Raw genomic sequence first — 18,425 nt, 5'->3', positions numbered from 1 at the left:
TCCTTGCGCCCTTACACAGATGGCGGCGGGCACTAGTGAGGCATCTGCCAGTGTTACCGCCTGTGCCCCGGTGTGGTCACCTCATGGACCACTTCCCTCCTCCTCACACAGGTCCTGTGCCCTTGTGCAGCAGGCGAAAAAAACCAAAAAACTACCAATCAGCTGCCTCTTTTCATGAGCCCGCACAGGTGTCTGCCAGAAACAATCTTCCCATTGGTTGGAAGTTTCCAGCGCTGCCCTGAGGCTCCGCCCCCACTACCTCACCTCAGAGTTCGGGCTCAGGTGTGCCGCAGACGCGTCAGTGACGCCGGTGGAGCCGGAGCTGGGTCCTGTGCACCCTGGACATCCGCTACTAGAATTCACTAATTACAGAACTGTGAGCTGACATGTGTCCCCGGTGTCCCCGCTCTTTATGCCCCGGTTGCCGCCCTCCTCCTGCCGGTGTCCTCCCCTCCTTCCCACGCCCCCCGCTCAGCGCCACTTATGAGCTGCCGGTGCGAGTCCTCACTCAGGACCTCAGCATGGAGCTAACGGCAGCGCAGCACCGCGTCCGCCTGAGCGACGGCAACAGCGTCCCGCTGCTGGGGCTGGGCACCTACTCCGCCCCGGCCACGGTAAGGGCAGCCGGTGTAACGGGGCGCCGCCGGGGTTACTAGTGTTACTGGGGTGACGCTACATGGGACTGCTGCTGATATTACACTACATGGGACTGCTGATATACTCCATAATACCGCTATTATACTGCTGATATTAGTTACACTACATGGGACTGCTGATATTACACTACATGGGGCTGCTGCTGATATACTCCATAATACCGCTATTATACTGCTGATATTACACTACATGGGACTGCTGATATTACTCTACACGGGGCTGCTGCTGATATTACACTACACGGGGCTGCTGCTGATATTACACTACATGGGGCTGCTGCTGATATACTCCATAATACCGCTATTATACTGCTGATATTACACTACATGGGACTGCTGATATTACACTACATGGGACTGCTGATATTACACTACATGGGACTGCTGATATACTCCATAATACCGCTATTATACTGCTGATATTACACTACATGGGACTGCTGATATTACACTACATGGGACTGCTGATATTACACTACATGGGACTGCTGATATACTCCATAATACCGCTATTATACTGCTGATATTAGTTACACTACATGGGACTGCTGATATTACACTACATGGGACTGCTGATATACTCCATAATACCCCTATTATACTGATATTAGTTACACTACATGGGACTGCTGATATTACACTACATGGGACTGCTGATATACTCCATAATACCGCTATTATACTGCTGATATTAGTTACACTACATGGGACTGCTGATATTACACTACATGGGACTGCTGATATACTCCATAATACCGCTATTATACTGCTGATATTAGTTACACTACATGGGACTGCTGATATTACACTACATGGGACTGCTGATATACTCCATAATACCCCTATTATACTGATATTAGTTACACTACATGGGACTGCTGATATTACACTACATGGGACTGCTGATATACTCCATAATACCGCTATTATACTGATATTAGTTACACTACATGGGACTGCTGATATTACTCTACACGGGGCTGCTGCTGATATTACACTACATGGGGCTGCTGCTGATATTACACTACATGGGGCTGCTGCTGATATTACACTACATGGGGCTGCTGCTGATATTACACTACATGGGGGCTGCTGATATACTCCATAATACCGCTATTATACTGCTGATATTAGTTACACTACATGGGACTGCTGATATTACACTACATGGGACTGCTGATATTACACTACATGGGACTGCTGATATACTCCATAATACCGCTATTATACTGCTGATATTAGTTACACTACATGGGACTGCTGATATTACACTACATGGGACTGCTGATATACTCCATAATACCGCTATTATACTGATATTAGTTACACTACATGGGACTGCTGATATTACTCTACACGGGGCTGCTGCTGATATTACACTACATGGGACTGCTGATATTACACTACATGGGACTGCTGATATTACACTACATGGGACTGCTGATATACTCCATAATACCGCTATTATACTGCTGATATTAGTTACACTACATGGGACTGCTGATATTACACTACATGGGACTGCTGATATTACACTACATGGGACTGCTGATATACTCCATAATACCGCTATTATACTGCTGATATTAGTTACACTACATGGGACTGCTGATATTACACTACATGGGACTGCTGATATACTCCATAATACCGCTATTATACTGCTGATATTAGTTACACTACATGGGACTGCTGATATTACACTACATGGGACTGCTGATATACTCCATAATACCGCTATTATACTGATATTAGTTACACTACATGGGACTGCTGATATTACTCTACACGGGGCTGCTGCTGATATTACACTACATGGGGCTGCTGCTGATATTACACTACATGGGGGGCTGCTGATATACTCCATAATACCGCTATTATACTGCTGATATTAGTTACACTACATGGGACTGCTGATATTACACTACATGGGACTGCTGATATTACACTACATGGGACTGCTGATATACTCCATAATACCGCTATTATACTGCTGATATTACACTACATGGGACTGCTGATATTACACTACATGGGACTGCTGATATACTCCATAATACCGCTATTATACTGCTGATATTAGTTACACTACATGGGACTGCTGATATTACACTACATGGGACTGCTGATATTACACTACATGGGACTGCTGATGTACTCCATAATACCGCTATTATACTGCTGATATTAGTTACACTACATGGGACTGCTGATATTACACTACATGGGACTGCTGATGTACTCCATAATACCGCTATTATACTGCTGATATTAGTTACACTACATGGGACTGCTGATATTACACTACATGGGACTGCTGATATACTCCATAATACCCCTATTATACTGCTGATATTAGTTACACTACATGGGACTGCTGATATTACACTACATGGGACTGCTGATATTACACTACATGGGACTGCTGATATACTCCATAATACCGCTATTATACTGCTGATATTACACTACATGGGACTGCTGATATTACACTACATGGGACTGCTGATATTACACTACATGGGACTGCTGATGTACTCCATAATACCGCTATTATACTGCTGATATTAGTTACACTACATGGGACTGCTGATATTACACTACATGGGACTGCTGATGTACTCCATAATACCGCTATTATACTGCTGATATTAGTTACACTACATGGGACTGCTGATATTACACTACATGGGACTGCTGATATACTCCATAATACCGCTATTATACTGATGATATTAGTTACACTACATGGGACTGCTGATATTACACTACATGGGACTGCTGATATACTCCGTAATACCGCTATTATACTGCTGATATTAGTTACACTACATGGGGCTGCTGCTGATATTACTCTACATAGGGCTGCTGCTGATATTACACTACATGGGGCTGCTGCTGATATTACACTACATGGGGCTGCTGCTGATATTACACTACATGGGGCTGCTGCTGATATTACACTACATGGGGCTGCTGCTGATATTACACTACATGGGGCTGCTGCTGATATTACACTACATGGGGCTGCTGCTGATATTACACTACATGGGGTTGCTGCTGATATTACACTACATGGGGCTGCTGCTGATATTACACTACATGGGGCTGCTGCTGATATTACACTACATGGGGCTGCTGCTGATATTACACTACATGGGGCTGCTGCTGATATTACACTACATGGGGCTGCTGCTGATATTACACTACATGGGGCTGCTGCTGATATTACACTACATGGGGCTGCTGCTGATATTACACTACATGGGGCTGCTGCTGATATTACACTACATGGGGCTGCTGCTGATATTACACTACATGGGGCTGCTGCTGATATTACACTACATGGGGCTGCTGCTGATATTACACTACATGGGGCTGCTGCTGATATTACACTACATGGGGCTGCTGCTGATATTACACTACATGGGGCTGCTGCTGATATTACACTACATGGGGCTGCTGCTGATATTACACTACATGGGGCTGCTGCTGATATTACACTACATGGGGCTGCTGCTGATATTACACTACATGGGGCTGCTGCTGATATTACACTACATGGGGCTGCTGGTGTTACACTACATGGGGCTGCTGGTGTTACACTACATGGGGCTGCTGCTGATATTACACTACATGGGGCTGCTGGTGTACTCCATAATAACACTATTATACTGCTATTACACTACATGGGACTGCTGATACACTCCATGGTACCACTATTATACCGCTGATATACTCTATAATACTGCTATTATACTGCTATTATACTACGTGGGACTGATGAGATTACACTACATGGTACAACTATTATACTGATATTGGTTACGTTACATGGGACTGCTGGTATGCTTCTGATATTAGTTACACTACATGGGACTGTTATACTCCTTATTGTAATGCTGATATTAGTCGTCCTCCTCCTTACAGGGCTGATATAAGTTCTACTCCTTATAGGGCTGCTGTGAAGTAACCAGATTTTCATGAAGAATTTTGTTGTATCTCTTAGGCCTCTTTCACACGTCCTGATATTCCGGTACCGCAGATATCAGTGTCTGTGTGTAATACTTGTGGCAACCATGTGGCACATCAGTACCACATGTACCGGCGCTTGGGAAGCAGCGATACTGTTTGCGCTGTTCCCCTGCGCCAGGTGCTGAAGACAGCTCTCGTCATTGTCGACTGCAGGCGCTGTGATCAGCACTAGCAGGGGACACTGTTGAGAGTTGTATTCAGCTGATGAGTGTGTGTAAATATAAAATCTGGCATAGGTTCCCCTCTATTCTTGATAACCAGCCAGGCAAAACTGACAGCTAGGTGCTGCAAGCCTCAGCTGGCGGCTTCAGCAAGGCTGGTTATCAAAAATAGAAGGGTCCCCATACTACTTTTTTTTTTTTTTTTCTTTAAATAAAAACACGTTGTTGGCTTACTCCCATTTTTGACAACCAGCCTTGCAAAATCAGACATCGGGGGGCTGGTATTTTCAGGCTAAGGGGCCATGGATATTGGTTTCTCCCCCACCCAGCCTAAAGATAGCAGCCCGCGGACACCCAGACAAGGCACATCTATTTGATATGCCAATTCTGGCGCTTTGCCAGGTTCTTCCCACTTGCCCTGTAGCGGTGGCAAGTGGGATTCCTATTTTGGGGGGGTTGATGTCGCCTGACAAAACAAAGGCGACATCAAGCCCACGGGTTAGTAATGGAGAGGCGTCTTTAAAACACCCATCCGTTACTAATCCTATAGTAAAGACACAGCTAGAATAAAGTCCTTTTATTAGACATAAAACAAAACACTTTTTTTTTTTTTTTTCTATTCTTGAAATACTCACCTAACGCCTAATTCCACTGAATCCCTCGTCTCCTGTAATAAACCAAAAATAAAAAAAACAACAATATCCCTCACCTTTCAGTCGTTCTGTCCCACTCCGTAATCCATGTCTGGGGAATAAATAGTTTTCAATATGGATGTTGCCATGATGCTATCGTCCAGGCTGAGAACCCCTGAGGCATGAGATGCTGTGAGCGCAGCGTCAGTGACCAGCGGTGAGGACATCAAGGTTCTATGCACATCATCTTCGTTACATGTGAAAACGATCATCACACGTACCAAACACATGGACCTCTGAAAGAGGCATTGTATACACAGCACCAGTCATTTGTAATTTGAAGACCTGTGGATTTTGCCTATTTCGAAAGTGCCATCTTTATTTCCTTGTGGTGGATTACTATTACTTTGACCTCAGTTACTTTTATTCGTGTTCTTAGTTATACCCTCCAATCCGTTATCTTCAGATTATACCCCCCCTTCCCCGGTGCTACTGTTGTAGGTGCTACAATTTTCTTTCCTGTTGGGATTATTATTGGGGTACGTTCCCACGAGGAGTATTTTGTGCGTTTTTGATGTTGCAGACATTTTGCACCATTTCGACACCAGCTCGTTAAATGAGGCTCTATTGCATTTTGGTGTCCTTTTTTATTTTTGTTTGTTTTAGAAACATCCTTTTATTTAGTTTAGATACAACTAATATTTATTGAAAACTTAATAAAGTCACGCTCATTTACACACAACTTAATTAAGGGGCTCATCCACTACTGGACACATTAATAGTGCACAACATAAAAAAAATGAAAGTCCGACTTTACCTCCCGGACTGACTCCGATCCTGTGAAGTCAGCTTTTGTTATGCAGGAAAGCTGCGAACAAAGGACTGTCCTGTAATGGAAAACCCCCTTTAAATTGTTATCATAATGTTAAAACTCAGACTATACCTAAAAAGTTATAAACAATAATACTCCTATAATAACCCTGCAACCACCGTAATCTCCCTATTTCTGCTATTATCCTACTACTTCTAGTTCAGTACCTCTGATTACCCCACTGGTGCTGTAATGGTTCTAGAATTTATTCAGTGAATTATACGCTCTGTTTAATGGTCCGACCCTACATAGTGTATCCCCTATACGCCTATTATATGGGATTACTCCGAGACTCCGGAGCCCCCAACACTCCTCCTCCCCACTTCCCGCAGCTGTGCGCCTGGAGATGTTTTATGTGCACAGCACTCCATATATCACACACAGGACTTCTGCACATGAGAATAGTCCAGTCTGTTCTGATGGGACCATTGCCAGGGCTTTGAAATCCTATAGCCTGGCACGTATCCCACCCGTGGTGTCCACCAATGCCAGATGTATGGATTTTTTGCTGTGATGCATTGTAACAATCCTAAGTAACACGGGCTTATTTAGTTCTTTAAACCCTCTATTGCCATGGTTTATACTGCAGCAAGGAATTGGGGGGTGTATAATTACTGGGTGAGTACTACAGCAGGTTGTGATGCTCTTCAGTGTACGTCTGCGTCTTTCTACATCTTTGGTGCCTCGGCCACAGGATTCTCATTGGTGCGAACTAGTGATGAGCGAGCATGCTAGAGTGCTAGTATTCGAGTACACCAAATAAACTCTATTATGTTCAAGTCCCCATGGTTGCATGCCTCATGGCTGTTCGACAGCCGTAACCCATACAGTGATTGACTAACAAACAGGCAGTCCCTACATATGTTGTGGCTGTCGAACAGCTGCAAGGCATGCAGCCGCTGGGGACTCTAATGCAGCGCCCCAGAGTCCTGGTCGTTGCAGTACTGTGGCTCCGCCACTATGGGGAGCCATGGTGCGTCTGATGGCACTGAAGGAGTTCATCTGATCAGGTATCACAGACACCAATATATTTCACAGCAGGGCCTCCGGGGGGAGCTAAGGGTTCTATTCATTAGTCCACTCCCCACCATAGTGGGTAAACTGGGGGTCAGGCAGGAAGTTAGAGGAGAAAGCTGACTGGATTGAACGAAGCAACACCTTGTGGCAGAGGGTGTTGTGGAGGAAGAGACAGTAGAGTCTCTGTCAGGGGTGGGATCCTGACAGAGGCTTGGCATTAGAAAGAACGTAACGGGACCGTGCCTGCTCAGCATAGCGGCGGTGCCCAAGAAAGGACTAGAAGCGAGATAGATTGTGCTGAGTGAGAAACGAGATCAAGCAAAAAGGAGAATACCAGTAGGGGTCATGCTGTAGGACCGGAGCAACATCCTACTGAGGCGCATTACCGGTGGCCGGAACGCCGAGGGAGTGGAATAGCATACAGCTTCAAGCCATACTCCAAACAGCGGCAGGGCAGTCAGTTTAAGGCGGGCTGTCTACCACATATCACCTATGAAGTCTTGGGGGGCAATTGCGGGAGAGGGGCGTCTCTAGGGTCCCGGAAGAACTCCAGGCCTACCTGACAAACGGGTGCCGTTCCAACCTGAATAACAGGGAGGGATGGAATACGAGAAGAACATCAGTGAATCGATTTGTGAGGGAACTTAAGAAACAGACACAACAGTTGTGGGGTACTTTCCGTGAGCACAGCAGGGAAGGACTACAACACATAGCGCTAAGAAGGAGGGCACTGATTTCCACCTGTGAGGAGAACTCTGGAAGTGCCATCGGACCGACCGGACTTGCGCAGCCTGGTGAACTGTATTCTGGACTGAGGACTCAGAGATCTCCAGTAAAGAGGTAAAGAGACTGCAACCTGGTGTCCTCGTTATTTACCGCGACCTGCACCCCACAACTGCACCGTCATCATCACTTATTCTACCGGACGTCCCCCACTGACAGACAGGGCCACGGACCGGGTCTAGCCACCGTGACAACCCCAGGACTGAGACCCAGAGGCCCGGCTCCGGGTACCCCTAGGCCCTGCGGCGGTGTGGGGGCGCTCCAACTTGGCGTCACGAACAGGATCTACTTAAGCCTGAAGAATCAGGTCATGTGTGCCTTGGAACTGTGATTTGTTGTGCTCGGACTGTGCTTTATTGAAAGACTGTGCGGATTGTCACTTGCCGCCAAAAGTTCGCGCCAAAATTCGCCGCCATTACAGCGCTGAGGAGAGCGCAGGGAGAGAAGAGGGGCGTGGAGTAGGCGTAGACGAGCTAGAGAGCGCGAAGAGCAATGGCCGCCCAGTCTAAACATTTCCTGGTCCTGAGGACGTGTCCGTCAACGGCCGAGGTCCGCCTCCTGATCTTGGTTGGAGGGTGGAGGCCATGGGGACGGGGCGGCCCACGAAAGAGACCGCGGGAAGAGGACACTGGAGAAGAGGCCAAGATGGCGACACCAGGAGCACCGCGTGGGGCTGACCCGACCCGGCTTGAAGCTGCGCAACCCGACACAGCCCCAGAAACGCCAGCGCTGCGGGGTCTGACCCTTGCGGAGCCACCGATGGGCCGACCCCCCCTTGCCGTTGTCTGAGGAGTGTGCGGCTGCAGCCGAGGCCCGACAGCTAGCACGCCGACTGGAAGATGATGCTCCTGTGGACAAAGCTGCAGAGCCCGGCCCCGCGGAACCTCGAGAGGCCCGACCTCGCCGTGCCCCGGAGGGACGTGTGCGCCTACCCGTGAGAAGGGCCTCCCGGCGAGGGATCTTATCGTTGCTGGGACCGGAACCGCTTCCTGGCCCACCGGTGCGATCTGTCGGCCTGGTGAGGCCAGAGATGAGACCATCTTCTGATTCACCACAGTAAGATTTGACTGTTTTCTTACATGTACATAGTTTAACTGTTTGTTTTTCTGCTTTTACTGCTGCTAAACCCGTCCAGGGTTAACAATTTATGGATCCCTTAGTTGACCCGGGATCCTTATTGTTTGTTTTTCTACAGTTTTGCACGAGTTTTACAAACTGAGAAATCATGAACAGTGCATGATCCAAACTTTCTTGTAAATAGTTTGCACCTTATTAAAGGCGCTTCCTACTGGTTTTATTTAAAGACTCTTTGCGAAGATACCGTTCTGGAACCTTTGCTGAACAAAGACTGGTAGGCTGAGAAGGCGAGCTACCTCAGAAAGACTTGATCCTCTTTTAAAGGGGATGTCCAACAGCGTACTTACGGGAGATACTGTTTTAAGCACAGTAATGCCATGATAATGTTGGAATGAGAAAAGTTGTATGTGTTTTAACTAGTTAGATGTAAAGAAATACTGATAATGTGCTCTGAGAAGTGAAAGGTGAAAGATAGAAGAAGGATGCAGTGGGCCCGTAGAGATAGATGGGGTGTCCAGCATGCAAGAAAGGAAGAAAGATAATGAGAAGGCTTAATGTTCGATAGAAAATGTTTTGATAATGCTGATAGAAAGTTAGGATAGAAGGTAAACCCTGAGTCCCCATAGAAAGTTAATAATGTGTTACTAAGGACAGAAAGTGAACCCGTAGGGGTTAGTGAGTGAGTCCTAATAGGAGCCAAGTAGAGCCGGCTCCATGTTCTCTAATTGAAAGGAATGTTATGTCTATACCATGTATAGTAGAGAAAGGCAGCAGGCCCTGGCTGAACGGGGCGGTCCTGTAAAAGAAAGGAGAGGCAGTAGGTCTGGTGCCATAGGGACAGGCGGTCCTGCAGGTTCAAAGTAGGAGAATGAAAAGTTAACTTGCCCTGTAATGTGATTATGGGAAGGCCTTTAGCGAGCTAGGAGTGTATGTTCCTTGAATGCAATGTTAAATTATTGTTCATTAAATTGCACTTAGTAGAATACCCGGTTGGGTAATGAGAGTTAATTGTAGCCTGTTGCTATGATATTTAATTATGTTTGTAACGTTCAAGTGTCCTTACCTCCCATAAAGGGAAGCCTGTTCAAGTATACTCATTGTCATTGCACTCAACAAAATTGTATGTCTTTTTGCTAACCTGTATTGTTGTTTTCTTCCCAGTCCCGGAGTACTGTGTTTAACCAGGGGGGAGTGCAGCGCCCCAGAGTCCTGGTCGTTGCAGTACTGTGGCTCCGCCACTATGGGGAGCCATGGTGCGTCTGATGGCACTGAAGGAGTTCATCTGATCAGGTATCACAGACACCAATATATTTCACAGCAGGGCCTCCGGGGGGAGCTAAGGGTTCTATTCATTAGGCCACTCCCCACCATAGTGGGTAAACTGGGGGTCAGGCAGGAAGTTAGAGGAGAAAGCTGACTGGATTGAACGAAGCAACACCTTGTGGCAGAGGGTGTTGTGGAGGAAGAGACAGTAGAGTGTCAGGGGTGGGATCCTGACAGGCTTGGCATTAGAAAGAACGTAACGGGACCGTGCCTGCTCAGCATAGCGGCGGTGCCCAAGAAAGGACTAGAAGCGAGATAGATTGTGCTGAGTGAGAAACGAGATCAAGCAAAAAGGAGAATACCAGTAGGGGTCATGCTGTAGGACCGGAGCAACATCCTACTGAGGCGCATTACCGGTGGCCGGAACGCCGAGGGAGTGGAATAGCATACAGCTTCAAGCCATACTCCAAACAGCGGCAGGGCAGTCAGTTTAAGGCGGGCTGTCTACCACATATCACCTATGAAGTCTTGGGGGGGCAATTGCGGGAGAGGGGCGTCTCTAGGGTCCCGGAAGAACTCCAGGCCTACCTGACAAACGGGTGCCGTTCCAACCTGAATAACAGGGAGGGATGGAATACGAGAAGAACATCAGTGAATCGATTTGTGAGGGAACTTAAGAAACAGACACAACAGTTGTGGGGTACTTTCCGTGAGCACAGCAGGGAAGGACTACAACACATAGCGCTAAGAAGGAGGGCACTGATTTCCACCTGTGAGGAGAACTCTGGAAGTGCCATCGGACCGACCGGACTTGCGCAGCCTGGTGAACTGTATTCTGGACTGAGGACTCAGAGATCTCCAGTAAAGAGGTAAAGAGACTGCAACCTGGTGTCCTCGTTATTTACCGCGACCTGCACCCCACAACTGCACCGTCATCATCACTTATTCTACCGGACGTCCCCCACTGACAGACAGGGCCACGGACCGGGTCTAGCCACCGTGACAACCCCAGGACTGAGACCCAGAGGCCCGGCTCCGGGTACCCCTAGGCCCTGCGGCGGTGTGGGGGCGCTCCACTAACATGGTATTCAAGTACACCCAAGTAATGATCTAGTCCTTGCAGCTGCATGCCTTGCTGCTGTTCAACAGCCACAACACATGCAGGGACTGCCTGTTTGTTAGTCAATCACTGAATGTGTTACGGCTGTCGATCAGCCACGGGGACTCAAACGTTTTTTTCGAGCATGCCGAAGATGCTCTATTAACCCCTTATCTGAGCAAGCTCGCTCATCACTATTGGGGATGGATGGAAACCAAGCAGATGGGAAGGTGTAGCAAAATGATTGGCAGCGCCATGAAACGCTGTGCACCCCTGTGCTTGGTTTCAACAGCCATTCGGTGCCAACCGAGTCCTTTTTTTGTTGTTGAATAGTCGTATTGGATGAATCGGCCAAAAACATCTGGAATTCTGGAATCTCTAAACTCTGCTCGCAAAGGGGGGGGGGGGGGGGAAGCACATGTAAAATAGACAAAAAAATGGGGCACAAATATAATTGTGTGCAAACATAGAAAAGGCACAAAGTTCATTATAAGAATTGGGGCGTATATGTAGAAAAGTATTGGGGCTCTGGTCTTTGTAATTTTTGTTAAGTTCTATTACCACAGATGTATAAAATCTGCAGACCCCCAGTTGTCCTGCCAACCCATTGGCACCCCCGATCATTTGACAGGAACGCTGATGAGCGAGGTTTGTGACACGCTTCGACATGATCATGTTTAATGCTGCTGTTAGAGCTTGCCAGTGGAATTTATCATGTTTACAGCCATGGGTGGATCACGATTCCACCTGTGGCTGTTCGGGGGACACATAGGCTGTAATGTGCCTGAAAAGATGTGGGCTCAGCGCCAGAGCCTGCATCTAAGGCCGGGGTCACACTTGCAATTTCAATGCAAAAACGCACCAGTCTCGCATCAAGTCCCGGCACTCGGGACCGGAGCGTGTCCTTCAGCAGGGACAGGGAAGATGGTTAAAATTGATGGGATGATGGATGGAGCCAAATACAGGACCATTATTGAAGAAAACCTGTTGGAGTCTGCAAAAGACCTGAGACTGGGACAGAGATTTGTCTTCCAACAAGACAATGATCCCAAACATAAAGCAAAATCTACAATGGAATGGTTCACAAATAAACGTATCCAGGTGTTAGAATGGCCAAGTCAGAGTCCAGACCTCAATCCAATCGAGAATCTGTGGAAAGAGCTGAAAACTGCTGTTCACAAACGATCTCCATCAAACCTCACTGAGCTCGAGCTGTTTGCCAAGGAAGAATGGGCAAGAATTTCAGTCTCTCAATGTACGAAACTGATAGAGACAAACCCCAAGGGACTTGTAATCGCAGCAAAAGGTGGCGCAACAAAGTATTAAGTTACAGGGGCCGAATAATATTGCACGCCCCACTTTTCAGTATTTGAATTTCCACAAAAATTTAAAATGACCAATAAATTTCGTTCAACTTCACAATTGTGTTCCACTTATGTTTGAAGCATGATATGTAGGAAAAGGCTGAAAAGTTCCAGGGAGACTAATACTTTCACAAGGCACTGTACCTTCCGTCATTGTATCACCGGAGCCCCCTATGTACTGTATGTGGTTTTTTTTTGGTTTTTTTTATGCACTTGAACACAGTAGCCAGATAATGGGAGCGAAAATGCTGCAGACCTGCAAAAAGACTTGACATGCTGCGGAAAATAAAACTCTGCAAATCCATACTTTTTTTTTTTTTTTTTCCGCAGTATGTGCACAAAAATTCTCAATTTCGCATTGACTAACATTGCTTGTGCACTACACTGTGGATTTGATGCAATTTCGCGCATCCAAAAAATGCTACGGATCCGCATCTAAATCCGCAATGTGTGCACATACACTGGTTTTCATAACCAAGGGGCGAAGTCCAGTTGATCCTCCTGGTCCGGTGGAGCTTGCCCTCCTAGTTGGAGGTGGAAGATGGATTTGGCTGTTCTAAACCGAATAAAACTACCATAAGTCCAGTTAAGGCTCCTAGTTGGACGCTAAGTGATTAAACTTTCAATGTCCTAACCTACCCTCTTTATAGGGAGTGGTAAGATGGACTTGATTAATCCAAACCCTATAGCGGTCTTCCCTCCGAATGGAGGTGCGCGTTGTTACAGGGCTGATAAACAATCAATATTCTAGACTATCCCCCTAATCGTAGTTGTACGACAGACATGGTAATACTGGATCTGATGAAAATATTCCAAGACCAGTGTATTCTCATAGTACGTCGGAAAATGGACTTAATTAAATGGAAAATATCAACACTGTTGGGATGGATGGCGCGTAATATTTTAAGCTGGTGCAGTTGCTGGGTCCATCGGCCACTCGGAGCCTTACCCGGGGCCTTAAGGTTACCAGGCTCTTTCAAACACTTGCCTTCTGTTTCCATTATCCTACTAATAAGGTGTTACCCGAGCATGCTTGGTTGCTAACTGAGTGACTTCGGTGTGCTCGGATATTCTGTTGGAGTCCCCGTACCTGCATGTTTCGCAGCTATTCGACAGCTGCAACCCATGTGGCTATTGCCTAACAAACAGCTTATCCGACCATGTTCGCTCATCACTACATACTAACTTAGTACCAGTTTCTATATATTTAAAGGGAACCTGTCACCCCCAAAATGGAAGTTGAGCTAAGCCCACCGCCATCAGGGGCTAATCTACAGCATTCCAGAATGCTGTAGATAAGCCCCCGATGTATCCTGAAAGATGAGAAAAAGAGGTTGGATTATACTTACTTGGGTGGGCAGTCCGATCCGATGGGCGTCACGGTCCGGGTCCTCCCATCTTCTTACAATGACGTCCTCTTCTTGTCTTCACGCTGCGGCTCTCTCAGAGCAAAGTACTGCAGTGCGCAGGCGCCGGGAAAGGTCAGAGAGGCCTAAAAATTTCACAAACTTCCCACCCGAAGCACTATCCTTTTGAACTAGGATATTTTGGCGATCGTCCTTCAAGTGTAAGATCTTACAGGGGTGCTCCCTACCGATCAGTGGATTCCCTGGTCATCGTCTCTCGTGCTGTCATGGGTAAGGGGGAAAACTGAGAACTACTTACCGGTAACTTGATTTTCCTGGAACCCCTGGCGGCACCGCTATTTATTCTCTCACTGTAACTTGTGATTGTAAATCTTCTCTTCTAACGATGAAGAATAGGCTTTAGTGAATGAATGATTATAATTTGGGTGACTCCTACTTGACTTCTTGGAAACCACATTGAAGGAGGAAGTGGGAGTTGCCTTTTTATCCTGTGCTCTTGACTTCCTGTCTCCTGATGGTGGCAGAACCAACTCACTCTTGTGCTGTCGTGGGTTTCAGGAAACTCCGATTAGTGTGTAGATGGATGTGCACAGTGGGGCAAAATAAGTATTTGATCCACCGCCGATTTTGCAAGTTTTCCCACCTACAAAGAATGGTGAGATCTGTAATTTTTATTGTAGGTACCCTTCACCTGTGAGACAGAATCTAAATATAAAATCCAGAAAATCACATTGTAGGATTTTTCCATCATTAAATTGTATTTTCTTGCATGAAATAGGTATTAGATCACCGACCAGCCAGTAAAAATTGTGGCTCTCACAGACCTCGGTTAGTTTTTCTGTAAGAAGCCTCCTACTCTGCACTCATTAAATGGATTAATTGCACCTGTTGACCTCGTTACCTGTAAAAAGTCACGTGAGTCACGCATCTATGGCCACTGAGTGCAAGCGCATATTCACATGTATTACAAATATGGGTTAATACCTGTGGGAGAGTGGTACCAGGATCATTGGTGCTTGCTGTATTCCCCCCACACACGACGAGCGCCGTTTCGCAAACTGCCTTTTCTGGGGCCATACATCTGAATATGCGCTTGTACTCAGCAGCCATAGATGAGACTTTTTAGGTGAATGAAGGGAATTTTCTTCTAAGGCTATGTGCACACGTTGCGGATTAGGCTTAGGAATTTCTGGTGCGGATTCTGCCTCTCCTGGCAGAAAACGCACGTTCGGTTCCGCAGCTTTTTTTGTGCGTTTTTGCTGCGGATTTGCTGCGTTTTTTACCCCTGCGGTTTTCTATAATGGAATGGGTACTAAAACGCTGCAGATTCACAAAAGTGACATGCTACTTCTTTTAAACCGCAGCGTTTCCGCAGCGAATTTTCCGCAACGTGTGCACAGCATTTTTTTTTTCTCATTGATTTACATTGTACTGTAAATCAATTGCTGATCTGCAGCGTTTCTGCATCTCAAAAAACGCTGCGGATACGCACAGAATCCGCAACGTGTGCACATACCCTTAAGGGTATGTGTCCACATTCAGGATTTGGTCAGGATTTTTCATCAGTATTTGTAAGCCAAAACCAGAAGTGGAACAATTAGAGGAAAAGTATAATAGAAACATATGCTCCACTTTTGCATTTATCACCCACTCCTGGTTTTGGCTTACAAATACTGATGAAAAATCCTGACCAAATCCTGATGCAATCCTGAACGTGGACACATACCCTTAGGGGATTTTCACTTGGCTCATTAATGAACAAAGCTCTGACTGCCCCGGGTAATTGTTGATACAACGCTCTATATCAACTACACCGCTTGTCACATGACACATTTTCTACAACTCGTGCTCACTGGGGTTACTTGCTAGAAAACTTAAGGTACCTTCACACTGAACAACTTAACAACGATAACGATAGCGATCCGTGACGTTGCAGCGTCCTGGATAGCGATATCGTTGTGTTTGACATGCAGCAGCGATCAGGATCCTGCTGTGACATCGTTGGTCGGAGCTAGAAGGCCAGCACCTTATTTCGGCGCTGGCTCACCCGCTGACATCGCTGAGCCTGGTTACCATTGTAAATGTAAAAAAAACAAACACTACATACTTACATTCCAGTGTCTGTCGCGTCCCCCGGCGTCCGCTTCCCTGCACTGTCAGCACCGGCCATAAAGCAGAGCACAGCGGTGACGTCACCGCTCTGCTTTACGGCTGGCGCTTACACAGTGCAGGGAAGCGGACGCCGGGGGACGCGACAGACACCGGAATGTAAGTATGTAGTGTTTGGGTTTTTTTACATTTACACTGGTAACCAGGGTAAACATCGGGTTACTAAGCGCGGCCCTGCGCTTAGTAACCCGATGTTTACCCTGGTTACCCGGGGACTTCGGCATCGTTGGAGAACTGTCTGTGTGACAGCTCTCCAGAGACCACACAACGACGAAACAGCGACGCTGCAGCGATCGGCACCGTTGTCTATATCGCTGCAGCGTCGCTTAATGTGACTGTACCTTAAGGTTTCAGCAGTGTCCGTGATATTCTAATTCCTTCAGCTACCCCCACTTCTTCCTCCCTACCACCTTCAGTATACCATTAATTGCTGCTCCTTTCCCCTCTCTATTGGACGCTCTGTGGTCCTGTCTCTTTAAATTGTTTTTATAATTCATTGTTATTTAATAAATTCATTTTAATTCAGATGCTAATCACTTCTTGTCTTTATGGTAATTAGCCATACCAGGTTATGTAGAGTCTGCTGCTACTCTATGCTATATTCTCAATATTTTATTTTTTTTTTTGCTTGTTTTCCCCTGAAACTTTCCTCACTGCCCTACCCCCTTTCCCCACCTTCCTTTAAAAAAATAAAAGTAAGGGCTTATAGTCAACGAATAAAGTCTCTGTATGGAGCGGAGTCATATATTAGGGACGTATAAATGAAGTGTAATAAGATTGAGCAAAGGTTCCACCGCAGCTATGAAACCTAATCAGATATTCCGTGATCTCACCCGGATGGCTCGAAAACTGCTGACTGGTCACACCTTTGAACAGTGCAGACAAATTCACGTATTATCTGCGTGCCCTCCTATCATGTCACCGTGCCAATAAGCGCCAATTTTTGGCAATTTATTTTCTTTTTAGTAACCTAGATCATTTCAACTTTGGCACACCAAACCTTGCCCTCTTACATGCTTTTTTTTCCGCGTGGGTTTTTTTTTTTTTTTTGTCTCTTGAAATAAAGCTAATTGAAAGTTTGCTTCTGGGAAGGAAAAAAAATAAGTGATTTCCTGTTTGCAGATATATTGGGATATGTTCCCACGGTCAGTAATAGCTGCGGGTTGGACGCTGCGTACATCTGCAGCATCCAGCTGTTGCAGCATAGTGGATGGGCTTTCTAGAAATCCCATGCCCACTATGTGTGCACCAATGCCCGCTGCTCACCCGCAGAGATGGACATGCGGCACATCTTTCCAGACCGCAGCATGTCCATTTATATAGTGGAGACGCTCTGTCTCCGCTGCGTAAATTAAACACTTTCATTAGATGCGGTAAAACCGCATTCTTCCTAGTCACATGCGTATTTGCGGTAATATAGCTTACTACGCATGTGTACTAATTTACATAATGGTGAATCTTGTGATACAGCCAGAAGTACACATCACTGGAAGTGGAGGAAAGCACAGAGCGGTCCCCCTCCTTTTTCAATAAATAAAAAAAAAAAAAATAGCGTGGGGTACCCCTATATGTAAAGCAGACTACTGGGACTGGTATTTCAGGATGGTAAGGATCCGATATCCATGAATCTTACCAGCCTAATAATACCAGGCCGCAGCAGTCTGCTTACCTTGTATGGTTAGCAAAAATAGTGGGATCCCCTCCAAAAAAAAGGCTTGGGGGTCCCCCTAGTTTTGTTAACCAGCCAAGGAAAAATCAGACAGTTGTGGCCTGGTATTCTCAAGCTGGTGAGGCCCATGGATTTTGGCCCTCACCAGCCTAAAAATAGCAGCCCACAACTAGCACATCCAAAGATGCGCCAATTGTGGCACTTTACCCGGCTCTTCCCACTTGCCCTGAAGCGGTGGTAAGTGGTGTAATATTTGTGGGGT

At 46.4% G+C, this 18,425-nt stretch overlaps 1 protein-coding gene across 2 annotated transcripts in view; it reads left to right on the top strand.

Annotated features, from left to right (window-relative positions):
- Positions 1-297: 297 nt before the first annotated feature.
- Positions 298-18,425, top strand: part of LOC143776978 (aldo-keto reductase family 1 member D1-like) — a 33,872-nt gene continuing 15,744 nt past the window's right edge. The window contains exon 1 of one of the 2 annotated variants that reach the window (XM_077266861.1): positions 298-376. Coding sequence is in view for 1 of the 2 variants with exons in the window: in XM_077266860.1 (XP_077122975.1) it covers positions 522-614 (93 nt within the window). In the remaining variant the exon portion in view is untranslated. Of the gene's footprint in view, positions 377-408; positions 615-18,425 lie in introns of those variants that run through there. The other variant, XM_077266860.1, reaches the window with a different exon arrangement.

The sequence above is a fragment of the Ranitomeya variabilis genome, chromosome 5 (assembly GCF_051348905.1).
Source record: "Ranitomeya variabilis isolate aRanVar5 chromosome 5, aRanVar5.hap1, whole genome shotgun sequence".
Lineage (NCBI taxonomy): Eukaryota > Metazoa > Chordata > Amphibia > Anura > Dendrobatidae > Ranitomeya > Ranitomeya variabilis.
Note: the sequence above shows the minus strand (reverse complement) of the source record. Positions and strands in the feature narration are given on the sequence as shown.